At 50.8% G+C, this 19,824-nt stretch overlaps 7 protein-coding genes across 7 annotated transcripts; all 7 read left to right on the top strand.

Moving 5' to 3' along the window:
• Window positions 1-123: 123 nt before the first annotated feature.
• Window positions 124-3,728, top strand: ASPSYDRAFT_45502 (putative kinesin family protein (KlpA)). The gene is made up of 6 exons (XM_040847056.1): window positions 124-306; window positions 365-488; window positions 541-849; window positions 1,261-1,392; window positions 1,447-3,011; window positions 3,071-3,728. The coding sequence occupies exons 1-6, from the start codon at window positions 289-291 to the stop codon at window positions 3,245-3,247; spliced, it is 2,325 nt and encodes a 774-aa protein (XP_040702874.1). The 5' UTR covers window positions 124-288; the 3' UTR covers window positions 3,248-3,728.
• Window positions 3,729-3,762: 34 nt separating this feature from the next.
• Window positions 3,763-5,072, top strand: ASPSYDRAFT_68817 (uncharacterized protein). The gene is made up of 3 exons (XM_040850450.1): window positions 3,763-3,980; window positions 4,194-4,465; window positions 4,539-5,072. Exons 1-3 carry the CDS (start codon window positions 3,782-3,784, stop codon window positions 4,641-4,643), a joined length of 576 nt encoding a protein of 191 aa, XP_040702873.1. The 5' UTR covers window positions 3,763-3,781; the 3' UTR covers window positions 4,644-5,072.
• A 348-nt stretch (window positions 5,073-5,420) lies between these two features.
• On the top strand, window positions 5,421-7,742 carry ASPSYDRAFT_89786 (urea carboxylase-associated family protein; the record flags this gene model as incomplete). Its single annotated transcript, XM_040852217.1, has 6 exons — window positions 5,421-5,916; window positions 5,983-6,222; window positions 6,287-6,477; window positions 7,411-7,451; window positions 7,519-7,587; window positions 7,655-7,742. 6 exons carry the CDS (start codon window positions 5,421-5,423, stop codon window positions 7,740-7,742), a joined length of 1,125 nt encoding a protein of 374 aa, XP_040702872.1.
• A 740-nt stretch (window positions 7,743-8,482) lies between these two features.
• On the top strand, window positions 8,483-9,956 carry ASPSYDRAFT_151789 (alpha-ketoacid dehydrogenase kinase family protein; the record flags this gene model as incomplete). Its single annotated transcript, XM_040842128.1, has 2 exons — window positions 8,483-8,697; window positions 8,759-9,956. The coding sequence occupies 2 exons, from the start codon at window positions 8,483-8,485 to the stop codon at window positions 9,954-9,956; spliced, it is 1,413 nt and encodes a 470-aa protein (XP_040702871.1).
• Window positions 9,957-10,279: 323 nt separating this feature from the next.
• On the top strand, window positions 10,280-12,431 carry ASPSYDRAFT_45496 (putative thiamine pyrophosphate enzyme). The gene is made up of 4 exons (XM_040847055.1): window positions 10,280-10,350; window positions 10,403-10,445; window positions 10,510-10,632; window positions 10,724-12,431. Coding segments are annotated over exons 1-4 (1,797 nt in total). The 5' UTR covers window positions 10,280-10,348; the 3' UTR covers window positions 12,353-12,431.
• A 789-nt stretch (window positions 12,432-13,220) lies between these two features.
• ASPSYDRAFT_150752 (aminotransferase-like domain-containing protein) lies at window positions 13,221-15,119 on the top strand (the record flags this gene model as incomplete). Its single annotated transcript, XM_040842035.1, has 6 exons — window positions 13,221-13,373; window positions 13,443-13,479; window positions 13,547-13,621; window positions 13,683-13,918; window positions 13,970-14,794; window positions 14,865-15,119. 6 exons carry the CDS (start codon window positions 13,221-13,223, stop codon window positions 15,117-15,119), a joined length of 1,581 nt encoding a protein of 526 aa, XP_040702869.1.
• Window positions 15,120-16,728: 1,609 nt separating this feature from the next.
• ASPSYDRAFT_31684 (putative serine/threonine protein kinase) lies at window positions 16,729-19,535 on the top strand (the record flags this gene model as incomplete). The annotated part of the gene is made up of 4 exons (XM_040844894.1): window positions 16,729-17,175; window positions 17,238-17,352; window positions 17,410-17,576; window positions 17,628-19,535. 4 exons carry the CDS (start codon window positions 16,729-16,731, stop codon window positions 19,533-19,535), a joined length of 2,637 nt encoding a protein of 878 aa, XP_040702868.1.
• Between the last annotated feature and the right edge of the window lie 289 nt (window positions 19,536-19,824).

Raw genomic sequence — 19,824 nt, 5'->3', positions numbered from 1 at the left:
GTATAGCTCAGCCCCGCTGGAACATGGCTGAGTCAGCTGGATTTGTTTACCGCCCTCCGTCGCTCCAGAAACCAGAAACTAAAAGCAGTTCGCCAACAATCAATCACTCCTCATCCATCCATTCGATATCAATCAACCCACTTTGACGATAGATACTCCGCCGACTGACAACGCAGCTCGGCTGCCGACACGCTGCAGGTCGCTCATTAATTTGTTTATTGCCGTCCTTGCATCATTGACTTCCTCAGTCATTTCACGCACAGTGTTGTCCGCGAGGAGACCGATATCATGGAGAACGGAAGCCCGGTACTCTACTACCATTGAATCCCCAGACAAGGTGTGTCAGTCCTAATATGAGTACCAGGTACAATCGAGAATACAGGGATCTCGCATCCCTGGGCTCAAGGAGATGAACCCGTCCGGAACGAACTCTCGCTCGAGGCTACCGCAACCAGGCGCAATTGCGAACAAACCCACCTCAGTGCCGCGTAGGTATCCCAGACACTCAAGGCGAGGATGGAATTGACCTGACAGGCAAAGAATCCTCTCGCACGAGGAGTACTACCGAGGGCGTAAGGGCAGGCGCAGGCACGCCGTCCGCTTCGAGATCCGTCAATGGAACCACTAAGACTCACGGCCGCGCAAACTCCTACGCTTCATCCACCTTGACCCGGTCGGCTTCAGCGGCGTCACGACCGAGGGGCCCGCTTTCGTCGTCAACCATGGGGCGCCCCAATACCTCCATGAGCACTTCCCGCAGACCGAACGGATACTCGATTCCCCGTCCCGCAACGTCCTTGGACACCCATGAAGAAGAAAACTCCCGCAGAGTACTTGGCAAACGTAAGGGTATGCACACCTCGTATTTCTTGTTATCCCGCCCTACCTCCCCTGTTCCACTATTTTCGTCATGGCAAGCCCGTCTTGATTCTCAGAGGGAAACACGCGGCGCTCAACCCTCTCTGTCTCCCCTTCTGGAGCCCTGTTTTGAGTCTCCTCACAACGAGAGTTCAATATGCACACCCATGGGGGATTTGAGTTTGAGCCCATTCCCTTGCGAGATCACGATTCCTAACATGTTTCCCAAACATGACAGAGCCCCCATTTTCACCCCGTCAAAAATACCCGTCCCCAAACCTGCCTTGCTCACCCTCTCCGGCCCTCAATTCCAACATAACCACTCAGCCAAAAAGAAGCGTGCACCATCACCCGGATTCCTGAACAAAGAAACCAAGATCAAGGCATTTAACTTTTCTACAGGCGGCGAGTGGGATCAAGACGCACGGGAACAGAACATGGAGTATCTCTTGAGCAGTTTCGTCTCTCAATTGAACCAACATGGCCAAGCGAGCTCAGGCCTCAAGGAGGCAGTCGAGGTGTACAAATTAAGAGGTAAGTAGGCCACTCATTTGGTCAGATACAGTGCTTACATACCTTGACATGCAGTTGGCGAGTTGGAAGACTCAAAGAAGGAACTGACCGAGCGAAACCTGGAGCTCCGTGTGGAAGTCGAATCTATCAAATCGCGTATCGGGGCGGTAGAGGATACGTTCAAACACGCCCAGCGCGAGCATGAAATTGCGATGGAAGAGCTTATCTCCCGTCAGCGTACGGAGCTCGAAACGGCTAGGTATGATGGGCAGAGGCAGTTGGATACGCTCAAAGCACAGCATGAATCCGAGATTCGTGAGCTAACACGGCGTTTTGAGCATGAATTGGACGACGAGAAGTCCAACCGCCTTCGCGAGATGAACCAACTCCACTCGCAGACCGCGCTCGATGCCCAACTATCACAGATCGAACTTGACAAGAAGGTGAAGGAACTTGTCTCCGCCCAAGATGATCTCCAAGCTTTGCGAACCGAGCTTGAGCGGGAACGAAAGAATACCAACAATCTTCGGCAGAACTTGGACACAAGCAGCGCCAACAGTATAACCTTGGAGTCAACCATTAGTGCGCTAAAGGCGCGGATCGAGTTCTTGGAATCCGGAAGGGAGGAGCAATCCGAGGCCTTTGAGCGATTGAACCAGCAAATGATGGATGCTGCGGCCGAAACCAATGCCGCCAAAGAAAAACTCAGAAGGGAAGAAACATTAAGGCGGAAATTACACAACCAGGTGCAGGAACTCAAGGGCAACATCCGGGTTTTCTGCCGCGTTCGTCCCACTCTAGGAATCGAAGACACGTCGGAAGCGGCGCAGTTTACCTACCCGGACGAGACGGAAGATTCCAAGGAGATCAATATTATCGGGCCCGAGGAGAAGAGCAGCCTTGGTGCTGTGACGAGAAAGAACCATAATTTCTCGTACGACCACGTATTTGGCCCAGCAGCGCAAAACAGTGACGTCTTCGATGAAATCAGCCAGCTTGTGCAGAGCGCACTGGATGGATATAATGTTTGTATATTCTGCTATGGTCAGACCGGCAGTGGTAAGACTCACACCATGTCGTCGTTGGATGGTATGATTCCCAGGGCCGTGCACCAAATTTACGAGACGGCTACAAGCCTCGAGGAAAAGGGCTGGAGATATAAGATGGAAGGCAATTTCGTTGAAGTTTACAACGAAAACTTGAACGATTTACTGGGTAGAGCAGAAGAGCTGGACAAGAAAAAGCTTGAAATCCGCCACGACATGCAGAGGGGGAAAACCATCATCACCGACGTTACCACTGTCGAATTAGAATCCCCGGAGATGGTTGAGTCCATTCTCAAGAGAGCGGCAGCCAACCGGTCAGTGGCTGCTACGAAGGCTAACGAACGCTCATCTCGCTCCCACTCGGTCTTCATCCTCAAGCTGATCGGCGAGAACTACATTACCGGCGAACGAAGTGAGGGAACCCTCAATTTGGTGGACTTGGCTGGGAGTGAGAGACTAAGCCACAGTGGTGCAACTGGGGATAGGCTAAGAGAGACACAAAACATTAACCGCAGCTTGAGCTGTCTGGGTGATGTGATTGCAGCCCTAGGACAGGGCAAGGAAGGGGGCCACATTCCCTATCGGAACAGCAAGGTATGTCCCCAAGTCCCAATCTTGCCGAGCACAAGAACGAAGCCTAACATGCCCAACAGTTGACATATCTTCTTCAATTCTCGCTGGGCGGAAATTCGAAGACACTCATGTTTGTCATGGTCAGCCCACTGCAAGCTCACTTGTCCGAAACCCTGACCAGTCTCAAATTCGCTACCAAGGTTCACAACACACACATTGGGACTGCGAAGCGTCAGACCCGTGTTCGTGACACCTAAGTTGGCATTCAATCCCTACTTCCTATTTGTTTGGCCGATATGACCCTGGCCCTTCCTCTGATGAAACCCGGTGTTTTGGGCGTTTGACTCTTTACTTCTTCTATTTTCTGCATCGTCTGTTCTTTTGGAGATATTTCCCCCCCACTACTACCCCTGTCATTTGCTGTTAATAAGTACACTGAACATTGTGTTTTTGTTTTGTACGGGTTGGTTTGGTGGGATGAGGATTTAGCATAATGATAGTTTTGAATCAAACCCAGTTCATGACTCAGGCACCATCGGTACCATCCTTTTTGCTCGGGTTTAAGATTTTGCTCCAGCTCTTCCTCTTTGGGTTTCATTAGTGCTCTGGTTATACTGAACCATGCCCGCGCCTATCAGTAAGGATGGTACCTGGTGTACCTGATGTACTAGCTGTACCGGACGTTATGTCCTGCCCAAACTTTGATATTATATGTATTACGCAGACATGAACCCTCCGTTTCAGGATTCTCCATCTCCAAGTCTATCCACTCTTTTCTGTCCATATCGCAAATGGCGACCAAGTCCGAATCATTGTTGATGACAGCCGAGTTCTTGGTCCAAGTCCAGCAAAGGCTGGCAGAAACCGATAACAATCGAACTCAAGTGTACATATACGCCGATTTAGAGTCTGAGTTGGGAAAAGCGGTTATGCGTCTACTCAGAGACCGCGTAATCAAATTGCGTCGCCTGAGACTCAATTATAACTCGCGTGCGAAGGGAACTCGTCATCGTTGCGTCTTGCAGCATCTTTGACACTTTGTTCAGATGGATACACTTCGAGATTGCGAACAGCATATTATCGGGGACTCTGACCCTGGAGGAAATGGGTGGGCTGGAGGTCGAGTGCGGCACCAGTTAGTGAATGATGCCTTGATTTGTCTAACTCGTTCTGCTGCTGTCATGTACTAACTTGGTTCAATAGCCTTTGCCGGTTTCACAGCACCTTATCAAGATTCGGCTAAAGCGCCTGATGTATTTATCCGGCCAAAGGGAATGCGACTCCAGACGATCGTGATACAGACGGGATGGCCAGAAGCAACGCCCATGTTTGATGGCAGACAAGGGGATATGGGGATAGCTGGCGCCCCCCAAACGACCAAGCTGATTCTGCTTGTCGTATGGAAGAAATTCGTCAACAGAACTCTCGAGGCAGCGCTTATGGCTTATAGACCCGGGAAGCCATGCGGAGCATATGTAAGTCGTAATTGTGACCTGCGTCCTCTTCCCCTTTCTCTGCTCAGTAAGCTTACACTTGCAACTACGACAGTCAATTTTTCCGGCACCTGAAGCTGGCTCTGCGGCCGGTGACATCCTAGTCTCTCGAGATGAGTTGTTTGGGGATGGTATTCCAGCCACCACAAATTTACCTTGAGCATTACCAGGCTCAGGAATCTTGCTGAAGGACAAATTAGGGCGAATGGGTATATGCCCATCAACAAGTCGCTTGCTGCTATACGATCCTCTCATCTAAATTGATTTTGCGTTTGCCTGCCTATCTTTCTTGTTCCCTCCGAGAGAGTGAATTTATGTTGGCCTTTGGATGGGTAATCTGTGTGGTCCTTCTCACCAACCTCATCTGCATCAGCCATGGTCCTGTCACACTGAATTCGCGTGCTTAGGATCCTTTCTGGCAACGTTTTCTAATATTGACTTTTTTCTCTGCGGGATTTAATTCCACAGGTATTTGGAATTTGTTTGTGTTCTATATCTGGTTCAACAACCAGATATATATATCCCCTAGAGTTTGTGCTTTTGACTTGTTTGTATTAATGTGTACTTTACTAAGCCCATAACAATCCATCACATTTAATTTATATTATCACGTTAAACATTCTCAGTAGTCGAGGTCTAATGAGGATATAATGCCACTTGGGCTCAATTGAGTAGTGTATAGATTGGGCAAAGCTGCCTCGGGGCCTCAGGCAGGTAATCCTTGAGAGTGACATGCAGCTTATTCACTGCATATGCGGGGCGAAGATAGTTGGAGAAGATAGAAACAGATACAAGGCGAATTGCGCGACTGTTACCAGGTCCGATTCGGGGTTTCTCCAATTGTCTTGACTAAAATGGCGAGCTTCGTGTCCGTGTCCTCTCGACAGGCATCCCATCTTGCTTCCCTGAGAGAATCGCACCACAACGCAGTCTCAAGATGACCACTCCACGCCAGCCTCCGCCAGCATACACAGCTCCAAAGGACTCAACCGTCCACGGAACAACTCTGATTTATAGGACTATCTCCGAGACCGCATCCAACCCCACCGTGCGAGTTCTCGAGAGTTCATTTACCATCCGTCCCTGCTCGGCTCAGGCGTGGGTAGTGCCGGCTGGACATATCTGTCGCTTGACAACACCAAACGGACCTCAGGTGGGAGACCTCAATATCTGGAATGCCAAAAACCCCCGCGAGCGATTATGGGCTGCACGCACGCGCCAGATTCACGCCTCGCATGTCTCCGTGGGTGATCGTCTCTGGTCGAATTTGCCATATCTGCGACCCCTGGTGACGATCACCGGCGACTCGCTTGCGGGCGGGCAGCTACATGAGGTACTAGATGTTGATGGGAAAAAGGAGGACAAGGGGTTTGGGACTACGCGATGGGGAGGGCGCGTCCATGACCTTCTGGGTACACGCTGCGATCCATATGGTACAGTTATTCGCGGCATCCTTTCAGTTATACTCCGGACGGCGCTGATCATTTGACTTTTCATAGTTAATTTATTGATGGGAGGAGAGCAGTTCGACTTCCACTGCCATTCCAACCTTACTCGGGCTGTGTTACCGCACGGATTGACTGAACTGGATATTCACGACGTCCTCAATGTCTTCCAAGTAACGGGCTTGGATGAAAACGCAAAGTACTTTATGGAAACATCGCCGGCGAAGCCTGGCGAATATTTTGAATTCTTCGCCGAGGTCGATGTGCTCTGCGCCTTGTCTGCCTGCCCTGGAGGTCTGTCAATCAGTCCTGTTTCTCTCATTTGTCCTTTGACATGTACTAATTGTTGTTTTGACAGGCGACTTGTCCAACTGGGGCTGGGAAGCAAAGGAGGAAGCAATGGGTGCTACCACACGCCCTCTGGGAGTGGAGGTTTATAAGATCACCGAGATCAAAGCCTTGGAGGGATGGAAAGAACCTGAAAGTCCTAGGTATAATGGGCTGCATGGGCTGAAAATGCCTCCACGCGAAGACGATGGATCCGGCTTGGTTGGGCTGTGAAGAGACATTGCCTTTTTCTGATGAGGCAGTTTGATTCCGACTGTTACCCTTATCATTTGCCAGGGACACGTCGCACTCCACAGTTTTTAGTTGAAGTCTGTCGCTCATAGTCATGGCTCTTGTCAACCTTACTGCTACCCCTCACTGTCTCAGAGTTTGGGTTGCGAGGGGTTTTCCGTGCCGTCCGCCATAACTGCTAGAACATTCCACCCACATGCAGATTGCTTTGAAGCGCCCATTATCGAGTAGTCTTGGGATTGACAATCCTAAAACTATCCAGTGTAACCTCGAAGTCGTCGTGTTCTGCTACTGGCGTGCTTGCCGTATCACGTGCCTGCCCCGCATTTGCTCCCAATGTACGTCATCTGCCACACGAGGCTCGAGCCGATCACGACAGATGCCAGGGCTTGTTGTATGTGATGCTGAGATGCGCCAGCGATGCGAGCGCATTGGTTTTACAAACCGTAGATTCTAAGAACACAGCCAACCCCCGCAGTATCTTACAGAAAGCGTTCAAACCGGCTAATAGTAGGCAAGTAACTATAGTGTTCAACAAGAGGTACAGCTACAATAGAAGGTACCTTACTGGGTAGTACTACTACCCGCGTAGGCAACCGCTATGGGACGTTGGTCTTTATCAGTAACCAGTTGCGGCAAATGGTGAAACCCCCTTATCTAATTACGCGGATTGCCTATTGAGTCACCCCTCCCCGGCAACGGCTGCCCATATAAATGCGCTCTCCCCACCCTTCGGTTGGAGGACCCTCCAATCTACGATCCACCTCTATCTCTCACCAAAACACCACTCTCCCTCTGCCACTTAGCTACTCTCCAACTCGTTCTACAGTCGTTTAAGATGCCTCTGTACAATGTTCGTTGCTCCTTCTTGTGTTCCTGTACGTGATAACTGACCAAATCCAGGTTACCCTGAAGAAGGACTCCCCTCCTGAGGAGCTCGAGAAGTGAGACTGTCTACCCCCTCCATCTAATTTATGCAAGCCATGGCTAACGCCAAGTGTCCCACAACAGGGCCAAGTCCGCTGCTCAGGATAAAGGTGGAATCATCAAGCATGAATACACCCTCATCAAGGGCTTCACGTAAGCCCGCCTCCCTTGCCTTACGACCATCCCGGAATAAAGCCCAACTGACTTTAACAATACTTAGTGTTGAATACGCCGATGACCTCGTTGACACTTTCAAGTCGAGCCCACACATTCACGTTGAGGAGGACGCGGAGGTCAAAACTCAGTGATCGGGGACTTTTGTTCGTGCGCTTCCTGGGTTTTCTGGCAATGACAAGCAATAGAGCAAGATATGCCGATACTTGCACCGCATGTGGAGGATTTCTCTTTTCCCCTTTTTTCTTGCTTTTCTTAAGCAGTCGATGAAGAGATGTACGAGTTACGAATTTGATTTTATGCTCATGACAGGAGAATACATGGCTTCTTCAAGGTCTTGTGAGCTGTACTGGCCACGGTCCTTAGTGTACTCCTTCATCCAATGGTGAAGCGTTTCTTCTGCTGTATGATTCCCAAACCGAGATGAGGGCAAAATAGAAAGGACCACTAGAAAGCCATGTTGAGATGACAGAAGTAAAACTGTGGTTAAGAAAAGTATAGGCGGCGGCGTATTATGAGGGGCTGTGCTAAAGGTCTGTCTTCCTGACGTAGGTATCTTATCGACGAGCAACACTAGCCGCGATAAGCATGAGCTTATTGCTCCAGTCGCTCAAGGATTGAAGCACCGTCACCAGCGCAGCCAAGGCAACAAAATATTTTTGAGCATAACCAGAGAACAGAAATATTGTAGATACCTATTCTTGGAAATTCGTACAAGGCGTTTGCGCAAACTCCCCGCCCTGGGCTGCATGGTCGATAATCAATCAGTCCATGGATGGCTTGGCACGTGAGCCCGTGCTTCACCGCGGACAGCCAGGAATGATTCACGAACTTTTGCTCCTCGACCCACGACGCAGAATGGATTGTATTTGCTATGGCCACAACGATTCCTTTTCAGACCCGGTCTGTAGGTTGTGGCATTCGACGCGGCATCCTTCGCTACCGTAATCCCACATCAGTGCGCCGCTTTACATCCTCATACCATTTCCGGATCGATACCCAGAGTCAACCTACACCCCGGGCGAATGATGAGGTTGCTCAGCTTGCTGCCAGTCGGCGACGTCCGTTGACACTTGCGGATCTGTTAAAGTGAGAACTATAGTCCATATTTCTTTCTGGAAGGCTGTAAACACTAATAACAATTCCCCAGACACGGTCGCCCGCCACTGTCGAAAGATGCCCTGCTTGCCTCCGCCAACTTCACCCTTTCACTCCTCCCTGCACGCCTAGCCTCCCGAATTGAAGCTCTTCGGAACTTGCCATTCATCGTCGTCGCAAACCCCCATGTCTCAAAAATATACGGCAACTACGTGCACTCGCTGTCGACTCTACTCCCGTGGCAAAAGCGCCAGGTCACGAACCTGGAAGAGGAAAACCAGTTCGCCGAGGTGCTTGCAGACCTTGTTCACACACACGCAAACACGATTCCGATTCTCGCCCGTGGCTTTCTCGAATGCCGAAGATACATAGACCCTGCAGAGGTTACACGGTTTTTGGATACGCATCTGCGTGCTCGAATTGGCACGCGGTTAATCGCCGAGCAGCATCTAGCTCTCCATTTTGCATCGCTGCCCGCCGGAGAAGAGTCAAAAGAACCGAAAAAGTCGCGGAAGAACACGACACCGTCTAATTATATTGGGGTTATTGATACTGCCCTTCAACCAGCGCGGATTGTAAGGACGTGCGAGGAATTCGTGGGAGAAATCTGCGAGCTCAAGTACGGAGTGCGCCCACGATTGGAGATTGACGGGCAACCGGACGCCAGTTTTGCCCATGTTCCTGTACACGTGGAGTATATTCTCACCGAACTTTTGAAAAATGCTTTCAGAGCGGTTATTGAGAGTGGAAACGAACGGGAGCCAATTGAGGTGACAATTGCGGCTGCACCGGATGTGCCTAGCCGTCAATCTCACGAGCCAGTTACAAGGCCGGTAGAGGCCCGCGGCGCTCAGTCCCACAGCGATGTTGGATTCTATGTCGACACGGTCGTTGGCACCGCAGACGCAAACGAGTCGATAAAACTCTCAACGCCTTCGTCGCAGAGCATTACACTTCGCATCCGAGATAGAGGCGGCGGTATATCGCCGGAAGTTCTGCCACAGGTTTGGTCGTACAGCTTTACGACATTCTCCGATTTGGACATGGGAGAGGGGGGCAGTAGTATAGACGCCCTTAACACGATATCTAATAATAGCGGCCAGCTGAGCACCATCGCTGGGCTCGGATATGGGCTTCCGCTGAGTAGAGCCTATGCGGAGTATTTTGGCGGCAGCATCGCTGTCCAGAGTCTCTGGGGCTGGGGCACTGATGTATACTTGACATTGAACGGGGTGGGAAAGATTGCCTAAACTAGGTTTTACATATAAACATGGTACCTTTCTATGGCTGTATACAGTGTATGTTCAATGTTCGTACCTTACCCTTTCTCCAATGTCAGCGGGAGTTTCCAACTGTCGTCTCCATAGACCAACACCCTCAACGACCACACTCAGTTAATGTGGGGAAGACGGATCCATCCAAGATGCACAACCCCGCAGCGGAATTCGTGCGATGCCCTGCTACATCTTCGGCTGTGCACTCGGAGATATGGCCGATTGATTACCTTTACGATTGCTTTATTACCCACGCCTCGCTCGCCATGGCTGGCACTCTTATACCCACTCTTCCTTCCCCTCAAGCCTATTGCTGGTCACTTGATCCTCTTTGTTCTGAGTTGGCCCAGATTCGCTCATCCATCGCCATGTATACGGCCCCTTCAACAAGTTTAAAAAGTCTAAACTAATGTTCTACACAGGGTATACACAGCTTCGTTTGCCTTCTTTGAGGCGTTATGGGAGGTACGTCTTTTCTGGCAAATACCTACTTTCCATAGTATCTCGCCGAATATTGACTGTTTTATAGGCCGGCGTCACCCATTGCTTCGTCAATCTTGGCTCCGATCACCCCTCCATCCTCGAGGCTATGGTCAAAGGGCAGAAAGAGAAGCCGGATGAGTTCCCCAAGATTGTCACCTGTCCCAACGAGGTGCGTCCGAATCTTTATGTGTCTGGCCCTTTAACGAGGTGCAGGTGCATTACGCTCGTAGCCGTTACTAACCTTGCATCCAACCCTGCAGATGGTGGCCCTATCGATGGCCGACGGATATGCAAGATTGACAGGAAAACCGCAGTGTGTGATCGTACACGTTGACGTCGGTACCCAGGGTCTCGGGGCCGCCGTGCACAATGCCTCCTGCGGGCGTGCACCAGTTCTGATCTTCGCGGGTCTATCCCCGTTCACGCTGGAGGGCGAGATGCGCGGTTCCCGCACCGAGTACATCCACTGGATCCAGGACGTGCCTGACCAGAAGCAGATTGTCTCGCAGTACTGCCGCTACGCGGCGGATATCCGGTCAGGGAAGAACATTAAGCAGATGGTTCACAGGGCATTACAGTTTGCTACGAGTGATCCCAAGGGACCTGTTTATCTTGTTGGAGCACGCGAGGTCATGGAGGAGGAGATTCAGCCGTATAAAGTCAATCCGCATGCTGCGATTGGGGTGGCGCCTTCGGCGCTCCCTTCAGAGGGAGTTGAGCTTATTGCGTCTGAGCTTGCTGCGGCAAAAGAGCCATTGGTTATTGTGGGGTATTCTGGGCGTGAAGCTCGAGGGGTGAGGGAGTTGGTGACTTTGGCGGATACGTTTAAAGGCATTCGTGTTTTGGATACTGGTGGAAGTGATATGTGTTTTCCGGGAGACCATCCTGCATCATTGGGGATGCGCTTTGGCTTGCATGACGCCATCAAGACAGCAGATCTCATCCTTGTGGCTGATTGCGATGTGCCCTGGATACCCACGCAGTGCAGGCCTTCAGAATCTGCTAAGATCATCCACGTTGATGTTGACCCCCTCAAGCAGCAAATGCCCGTTTTCTACATCCCTTCCATCGCAACCTTCCGAGCTGAGTCGGCAACTGCCTTGAAACAAATCAATGAATATGTCTCGTCAAACGAGCGATTAAAGCAGGTGGTCAACTCAGAGGAAAACACAGTGAAGGGGAAACGCCGAGAGGAGGAATTCCGCAAAGCACGACATGCTATAACGGCGCTCGCAGTAACACCACCAGGCGGTGATGACGCAGTTTTGAATGCCCCTTATCTCATCAGCCAGGTCCGAAAGGGCTGCCCAATCGACACCCTCTGGGCGATCGAATCTGTAACCCTCACACCAATCGTCTCCGACCAGATCGCAGCCACGATTCCAAACTCCTGGATCAACTGTGGCGGCGGTGGTCTGGGTTGGTCAGGCGGCGGGGCCCTTGGAATCAAGCTCGCAACAGACCTAGAGCATGGCGGATCCAACAAAGGGAAATTCGTCTGCCAGATCGTCGGAGATGGAACATATCTCTTCTCCGTCCCAGGATCCGTGTACTGGGTTGCACGAAGATACAATATCCCGGTGCTGACGATCGTCCTGAATAATAAAGGCTGGAACGCCCCGCGGAAGAGTATGCTGCTGGTGCACCCCCACGGAGACGGATCACGCGCGACGAATGAAGACCTCAACATTTCGTTCGCTCCTACCCCTGACTACCCCGGAATCGCCAAGGCAGCATCAGGAGGACATATCTGGGCGGGTACTGCAGCCACGGTTGCCGAGCTGGGTAAGCTCCTCCCGGAGGCTATTCAGAGTGTGTTGAATGGGACGGGCGCTGTTTTGGAGGCTCAGCTAGACGGGACAACTGGAAAATACGTCGCGAACTCGTAGCAATAAATAGAGTAGTGTTGTCATATACCAGGAACATATTGCGCTATTCCATCCAAAATCACGCACGCGCAGCCAAGCTGACATCAAGGTACGCACTTTGGGAGGCGATAAGAGGCCGGTGCCGGGAGTAGCCTTATCTATGCGTAGCGGCCCTGCGGGGTTATGCAGCGGCCGAGTTGCGTAATTGAATTTCATGTATCTTTACGCTTTGTATTGATTGCGGAGTCCTCTACGACGAAATCGCCTTTGGTATTGCTCAAGGTGGTGGTATAAGTTGAGAATATGTATATATAATTAAATACATCCCTGTTTCAGATCTCGTCTAGATCTTGGCTGAATTGGTTATTCGTCCATGACCCTCAAGGACTACTACTTCGCCTATATTACTGCTCGGCTGTGTCGCCATGAAGTACAAACCAGAAATGTTCAATACATGCTCGTCCAACTGCCCACTTGTTGCTCCACGCCTCACGCCCTTGCGGTGATTCCAGTTACATTCTGACTCAAAGCGACGAACCAAAGCGCGCGCCACCATCTCCAATTAGATAACGAAAACTCAGTTCGCAATTCAAGGGGGCATTTCCTCTTTCGCCCTTCTGTTGTGATCCGCAGGGTGCCAGATTTAAAAGATGGCGGTCGACCGGCCTGCATCCATCTGCCGTCGGGAACCGCTCCACTCTTCACAACCAGGAAAATAACGACTTTTGCCTCATCAAAACCTCGTTTGACGACTGCGATCTCGCTCGCGCATATTTACTTTATATCCATACCTTATCGAGAAGCGCTCGTGCCCCAACCTGAACACCAGTACCCCGCCATCTCCCTCGTCTACCCCTCGCACCGACAAAGTAACTTTGTGAAGCGCAGAATGTCTCCGCCGGCAGCTTTGGACGTGGATGCGAACGGAAATGGCGTCCCCAAGCCATTAACCGTTGATGGGATCGCAGCTGTGAGAGCACAGAGCGCCAAGATGCCCCCTGGGGTTGCGCCGTCCACCAGCAGTGATATGTTCAAGAGTCCGGTGAGTTTCGCCTGAGTGTGATGGACTTCTCAATGGGAGTTGAAGCTAAACTGAGGTGCGCATTGGTAGGCCTGTTACACCAAACCGAAGGCGAAAAGGTTCGATGGTATGCTTCTCGTGTTAGGGCAGGGGCCTGATGATTGTCCGGTTGTCGCTAAGAGAATGCTCTATAGATCTGTTGACGCTTGAGGCAAAGACACGTAAGGTGTCGACATTGAAAGGCGCCGCGAAATACTTGAAGAACCCAGGTAAGGGATTGTTACACTTTGGGGAGTTATGCATAGATAACTAACATGGTTTCTGTCGAAGGCCTCATTTCTTTGGGTGGTGGACTCCCTTCGCCAGAATACTTTCCGATTGAAGAGGTCTCGGTCAAGGTCCCTACTCCACCGAAGTTCTCTCACGGCGCTGCCGGAGATTCCTTGGTTGCGGGAAAGTTTGATATTCGCGAGGGAAAGAGTTTGTATGATCTAGAGGTCTGTCTGAACTACGGACAGGCAACGGGGTCTCCTCAATTACTCAGATTCGTGACTGAACACACCGAGGTGCGTTGAGAAAGTATATGCAGAGACTGAGAAGTAGCTAACAATGAGCAGCTTATTCACAACCCTCCCTATTCTGATTGGCAATGTTGCTTAACTGCAGGTAGCACCTATGCCTGGGATACAGCTCTTCGACTGCTTTGCGAGAAGGGCGATTACCTTTTGATGGAAGAATATACATTTTCAAGTGCCCAGGAAACCGCTCTTCCACAGGGAATCAAAGTGGCACCAGTGAAGATGGACGAACAGGGTCTCCTGCCCGATGCGCTCGATGAAGTTATGAGTAACTGGGATGAGACGGCCCGCGGTGGTCGGAAGCCTCGTGTGCTATATACTATCCCAACGGGTCAGAACCCCACAGGCGCCACCCAATCTCTGGAGCGCCGCAAGGAGGTCTACAAAGTCGCGCAAAAGCACAACCTTTACATCATTGAGGACGAGCCGTACTATTTCCTGCAGATGCAGCCATACACAGGAGCAAACAGCGAGCCGGTGCCCCCTCCTGCCAACCACGAAGAATTCCTCAAGTCGCTTATTCCGTCATACTTGAGTCTTGATGTCGATGGACGTGTTCTTCGCATGGAGTCATTCTCGAAGGTTCTAACACCCGGCTCACGCACCGGCTGGATTGTCGGTTCTGAGCAGATCGTAGAACGCTTCATCCGAAACACGGAGGTTTCGGCCCAGCACCCAAGCGGTATCTCCCAGTTGATCATCTTCAAGCTCTTGGACGAACACTGGGGCCACACCGGGTACCTTGACTGGCTGATCAACCTTCGTATGGAGTACACAAGCCGCCGGGATATCATCGTCCAGGCTTGCGAGAAGCATCTCCCCCAAGAAATTTCTAACTGGATTGCCCCCGCCGCGGGCATGTTCGTAAGTCTTTTAAACCCGCCCCTGTCAAAATGCAAGTATCTGTAGAGCAATAACTAACCCAATCCCGCAGCACTGGATCGAAGTTGACTGGAAGAAACACCCCGAAATCACATCCGGCAAGACACGCGACGCCATCGAAGAAACGATTTTCGAAGCCGCCGTTAGCAACGGTGTCCTTATCTCGCGCGGGAGCTGGTTCAAGGCCGCTGGACGAACCGAGGAGAGAATGTTCTTCCGCGCCACGTTCGCTGCTGCCAGCGAAGAAAATATCACAGAGGCTATTAAGCGGTTCGGGGACTCGCTACGCGCTGAGTTCAAGCTATAGATTATACTATACTGTACATACAATCCCTAATATGCATGGCCTTCGCGGTTGCCCATATTCCCAGCAGAGTGCTATAGATAGCAACGCTTACAGCGATATTTAATGAACCCAGATATCGTTTTCTTTGAACCTGTGGTTTCCGTAATTCAAAACCTTTTCAGTCTAAACTGGCGTCTATCAGAAAACGGCCATATTTTTTGTTGGCCCATTCTCTAGTAAGAATGTGAGTTGCTATAGAGGGGTTGGTGCAAAGTTCCAACCGTACTGTCAATGTCTAGCCGGCCATGGTCACGGAAATCGTCTTGCTGGTGGCCATTGAAGAAACGTCCATTCCTAGATGTTGTCACAGTCAACAAGAGCTATTGATCAATTTAAGACCACTGTATAAATCAGTAGAAGTTCATCCATACAATAATGTCGAAACCCATCCCACTGGGTACTACTCTGTGTTTTAGAATAGACCTCGTCGTCATTCATCGGCACTCGAACTTGCGTGCGCCTGCAGGAAAGAACGGCTTGTCCAATGGCCAGTCCCGGAGACTCGGATCCCCAGATCGATTTCACACGCTGCTGCTGCGATGGCTTCGGGGCGTGGGGGGTCAGCAGATTGAGCATCCCAAGCTGGGAATCCTTGCCGAAGAGTCCCCAGGCATTTCCAGGTGGTCCGTTGGGTTATATTCAAGGGGAGAAGCTGGAGGAGGCATCATGGATCTTCCCTAGTTAACTATTTAACTAAGTTAAACATGTAGAATTTATGTAATACTAATACTCCTGAACAAAGGTTATGCCTTCTGGTGTGCCCTTGTGCCCTGCTCACTCTGATTTGCCCCCTGATGGCGCTAAATTAGCGTAGTGGATTCTTGGCGGCGCCCAGACTGACTCCAGAAGTCCAGAGTTCAACACATGGATGGGACTTCCAATGTTCGATCCTCCTATTGTTCCAGCCCACCACCACCTTATCGCGCGACGAGAAGCATACTCAGGAATGCGCCGTACATACACTCGATGCAGTTGTGTGGTATCAAAAATCTCGGTCAGGATTTGAGGTCGGAGTTGAGGCGCAAATCTCCACCATTCGAGGCCGCTGCAGGCGGCTGGCTTTGACACGAACATTCGACTTGGCCCTGGCCTTATCGGCCTTTGCGGTTTTTCGTGGCGTGAAGGCTGCTCTTTAATCACAGTAATTTTGTAGGATTGGGAGCTGGCCACGGCCCGGCTTCATTGGCTTTCAACTCCAAGTGCTAGGTTGTCTGGCACCTGGCAGCCATCTCGAAACAGTTTTGTTCGTCCTGCTTGGAGAAGGAACTGACTCGTGTTGAGTCCTTTTGCCTGAGATTATTTCCTAATACCGAATCAACTACTGCAAGGAAGGCGGAGTGCGCAGTGTTTCGCCTGGGCTCTTTTCTCCCTGTGGAACTGCCTAACCAGTGTCACTTTAAAACATCAATACTTGGCTCAACACTGTCATCATCTTAATATCGACAATCTTCATTCGCAAACTTCCTTCTCTATATCCTCAAGGATTGCGTTTTGGTCTTCTTTTTTCATACCCACGGAGCTTTCACCGGTTTTACTGAGTGTGGAAAGGTAGATTATACTTAACTGCACCATGGAGGCCCCTCGAACGTCCCGTTTCCTGGACCCTACATCCGCTATGGCCGCCATCACGAAGCACAAAGCAGAGGCCATCAAGCTAGCTCGTGAGCAAGGCACTGCGGTTCGTGAGATGTGTCGCAGAGCAAAAACAGAAACGCCTGCATACGAATTTGAAGAACTCATCGGGAAGGGTGCCTATGGTCGCGTGTACAAAGGCCACCAACTCCCATCTCGAGACGTTGTCGCCATCAAAGTTCTTGATATCGACTCATTAGATTACAAGTCGATGCGCGACTTTAAAGATGAGTCTATCAAAGATTTTATTCACGAAACGAAGGTTATGAAACAAGTTAAAGATTCCGGAGCGAAGAATATCAACGAAATTATCGAGGCCGTTTCTATCCATTCGCAGCTCTGGTTGGTTTGCGAATACTGCCCTGGTGGTAGTGTTAGGACTCTGGTAAGTGTGGCTCATTTCACCCTAGAACCAAAACAGGAAGCCCTTGTCACTAACATCTCAAGATGCGAGCAACTGGCGATAGACTAGAGGAGAAATTCGCCATTCCGGTAGCTCGCGAGCTAGCTGCTGGATTGCGTGCTATACATGATGCGGGCATCATTCATCGCGATATCAAAGGTATGCTTCCTACCTTGGAAGCCGACAAAAAGTTAATTTGCTGACTTTGAATTTTAGCTGCCAACGTTCTTATCCATGAAGAGGGTAGGTTACAAATATGTGACTTCGGCGTTGCTGGTGTTCTCCAGTCCCATATGGATAAACGATCGACCTGGATTGGCACCCCCCATTGGATGCCACCAGAAATGTTCAGTGTTGGCCAAGGGCATCAGTACAGTAGCGAGGTTCGTAAACTAACCAAACCTCGGAAGCTAGCGTGTGGCTAACCGCAGTAGATTGATGTCTGGGCATATGGGTGTACACTTTTTGAAGTCGCCACAGGAAACCCGCCGAATGCAAATTTACGAGAGAGAATGCAGATCGGCAGGCAGTTGAATAGGAAAACGCCGCAACTGGCAGACAGTGATAGGTACAGTGAAGGGTTGCGGAATATGGTGACATTCGCATTAAATTCTGACCCGCTCATTCGTCCCACCATGGCGGACATCCTACAACACCCATACATTGCGAACACCGAGGAAGAGTACCCAACATCATCCCTAAGTGAGCTTGTCCGCATCTATTATCAATGGTCCCAACGCGGCGGTCAGCGCATTTCGTTATTCCATCCTGGTGGTGCTGCGGCCGCGGAAGTGCCAGACGCCGAGTCGGATATCGACGAGGACTGGAACTTTAGTACAACGGATGACTTTGAGCGAAGATTCTCTGTTATCGATCTTGATCAGCTGGCAGCTTCACTGGCAGAGATGGAACAAGAGATTAAGGCTGCTGCGAACAAATCTCAGCAAGAACCAACGGACGAGCCGACGAACACTGAGATGACGGAGCAGGATAAGGCTAATTTTGACGAGCGAGTCCGCCGAGGTGCCGCAGCAATGGAAGGCCTCTTCGATGAGGAAAAACCGAGCTACACATATGCGACGAAGAACGACTTCGTACCGATTGAGGACAAAGCCCCTGTGTCCGACTTGCCGCTCCGTACTGACACAGATCGTTCTTCTGTCACATCGACATTCATTGACATCGACATTGGCTCGTTTGATTCATCCCATTATGCGGCGGGCGCCACCACAGCCCAGCCATTTCAACTCGCGGATGCCGACACCATCCGTGCCAACAGATCCAGCGGGCGTCAAAACCGCGGCTCCAATGAGGGCCGATCGCGCTCATCCAGTAGTGAATTGAGCAATAACCTTGATTCCCAAGAAACTTTCCAGCCCCGAACTGGCCCACGTCCACCTACCATGGATTGGAAGTTTCCAATGTTCATGCAGGCTCCCACAGAAGAGTCAGAGCCCGAGCCCGAGCCCGAGCCTGAAACTGACTCGGGGGCGGAGGCTGAATCTGAATCTGAGGCTGATAATACCCAAAATACAGACGCACCTGTGTTTGATCTTGCTGAAAAGCGAGCTACAATGGAGTGGACATTCCCCGTTATGACCTCATCAACTGACGACGAAGTCGCCAGCGAATTCAGCTATGCGGGAGATTCCAGCCGCACTGATACACTCAAGGCTAGCACTACGAGACCCGAGCCTGCGGATATTTCGCGACCATCAACATCTGCGTCTGTCCAGTCCAGTATATCTACAAGCTCCGATACTGACTATGACCCATTCCGATTCGACCGCCCTTCCACTCCCCCTGATGGTGTACCATCACGGCAGCAGCACTTTGCTGACCACGAGTACCCCGAATTACTAACGTCAGTTGATTACCCTTCTTATTCACAATCCTCTGTATTAGAGGGCCCGGGACCAGACGAAGAAGAGGACACCGCACCGGCTTGGCAAAACAGTATCCAGACTACGGGGCCACCTCCCGCGTACGACGAACCCTTTCCCACTGCAATCCCGCACAAAGACATGGACGTAAAGCATCCCTTTTCCACCATTCTCGGCCAGCCTGAGTCCCTACATACAGCACGATACATGCCTTCCGTGTCCGCCGCGGAAGGAATCGAGCAAACAATCAAGTTCCCTGAAATCATCCCGCCACGTCTCGAAGTTCTGATGGACGGCGCCGGGGGAGGCGCCGTAACAGCTGAATTGGATCGACTACTAGGTGATTTCCTGGATGCGCTCTCTGCAACTGGCGAAGCCTTGTCGAGGGCAAAGGTCAGTTCGGGACCGGGATCAGGAGGAAAAGATGATATTTCGACGACACTTGAGAGGTCAGATTAGATTAAATCTGTCTGGATATACTCATAATGTCTAGCGACCATGCAAATAAAGGAATACGTAGCTAGCCACATATAATACAGCATAAATATTATTGACTTGAACTGTGGGGCTGGTGAAGTAGACTATAGCGTAAAGTAATATGCTTCTCTGCCACGGTTGAGTAATCAGATATTTCACAGTTAAAGAAGCCACCGCCCATCACCGAATGGAATTCATATATATGCACATCCTGACACCTTAGAATATGGCCCATGGAAGCGGTGGGTCAGCTAGAAGCGGACTAGCGCGG

This window comes from Aspergillus sydowii, assembly GCF_001890705.1.
Source record: "Aspergillus sydowii CBS 593.65 unplaced genomic scaffold ASPSYscaffold_5, whole genome shotgun sequence".
NCBI lineage: Eukaryota > Fungi > Ascomycota > Eurotiomycetes > Eurotiales > Aspergillaceae > Aspergillus > Aspergillus sydowii.
The sequence above is the reverse complement of the archived record's forward strand: the minus strand, read 5'-3'. Positions and strand labels throughout refer to the sequence as shown.

What these genes read in the sequence shown, in the direction of transcription:
- ASPSYDRAFT_45502 (XM_040847056.1), top strand. An exon ending in AGTACTTGGCAAACGTAAGG is followed by an intron (nt 850 to 1,260) that starts GTATGCACACCT and finishes ACTTTTCTACAG; the next exon opens with GCGGCGAGTGGGATCAAGAC. An exon ending in CGAGGTGTACAAATTAAGAG is followed by an intron (nt 1,393 to 1,446) that starts GTAAGTAGGCCA and finishes CTTGACATGCAG; the next exon opens with TTGGCGAGTTGGAAGACTCA.
- ASPSYDRAFT_68817 (XM_040850450.1), top strand. Translation starts at nt 3,782, where the DNA reads ATGGCGACCAAGTCCGAATCATTGTTGATGACAGCCGAGTTCTTGGTC. An exon ending in GAGACTCAATTATAACTCGC is followed by an intron (nt 3,981 to 4,193) that starts GTGCGAAGGGAA and finishes TTGGTTCAATAG; the next exon opens with CCTTTGCCGGTTTCACAGCA. An exon ending in GGAAGCCATGCGGAGCATAT is followed by an intron (nt 4,466 to 4,538) that starts GTAAGTCGTAAT and finishes CAACTACGACAG; the next exon opens with TCAATTTTTCCGGCACCTGA.
- ASPSYDRAFT_45496 (XM_040847055.1), top strand. An exon ending in TCTTTGAGGCGTTATGGGAG is followed by an intron (nt 10,446 to 10,509) that starts GTACGTCTTTTC and finishes ACTGTTTTATAG; the next exon opens with GCCGGCGTCACCCATTGCTT. An exon ending in TTGTCACCTGTCCCAACGAG is followed by an intron (nt 10,633 to 10,723) that starts GTGCGTCCGAAT and finishes CCAACCCTGCAG; the next exon opens with ATGGTGGCCCTATCGATGGC.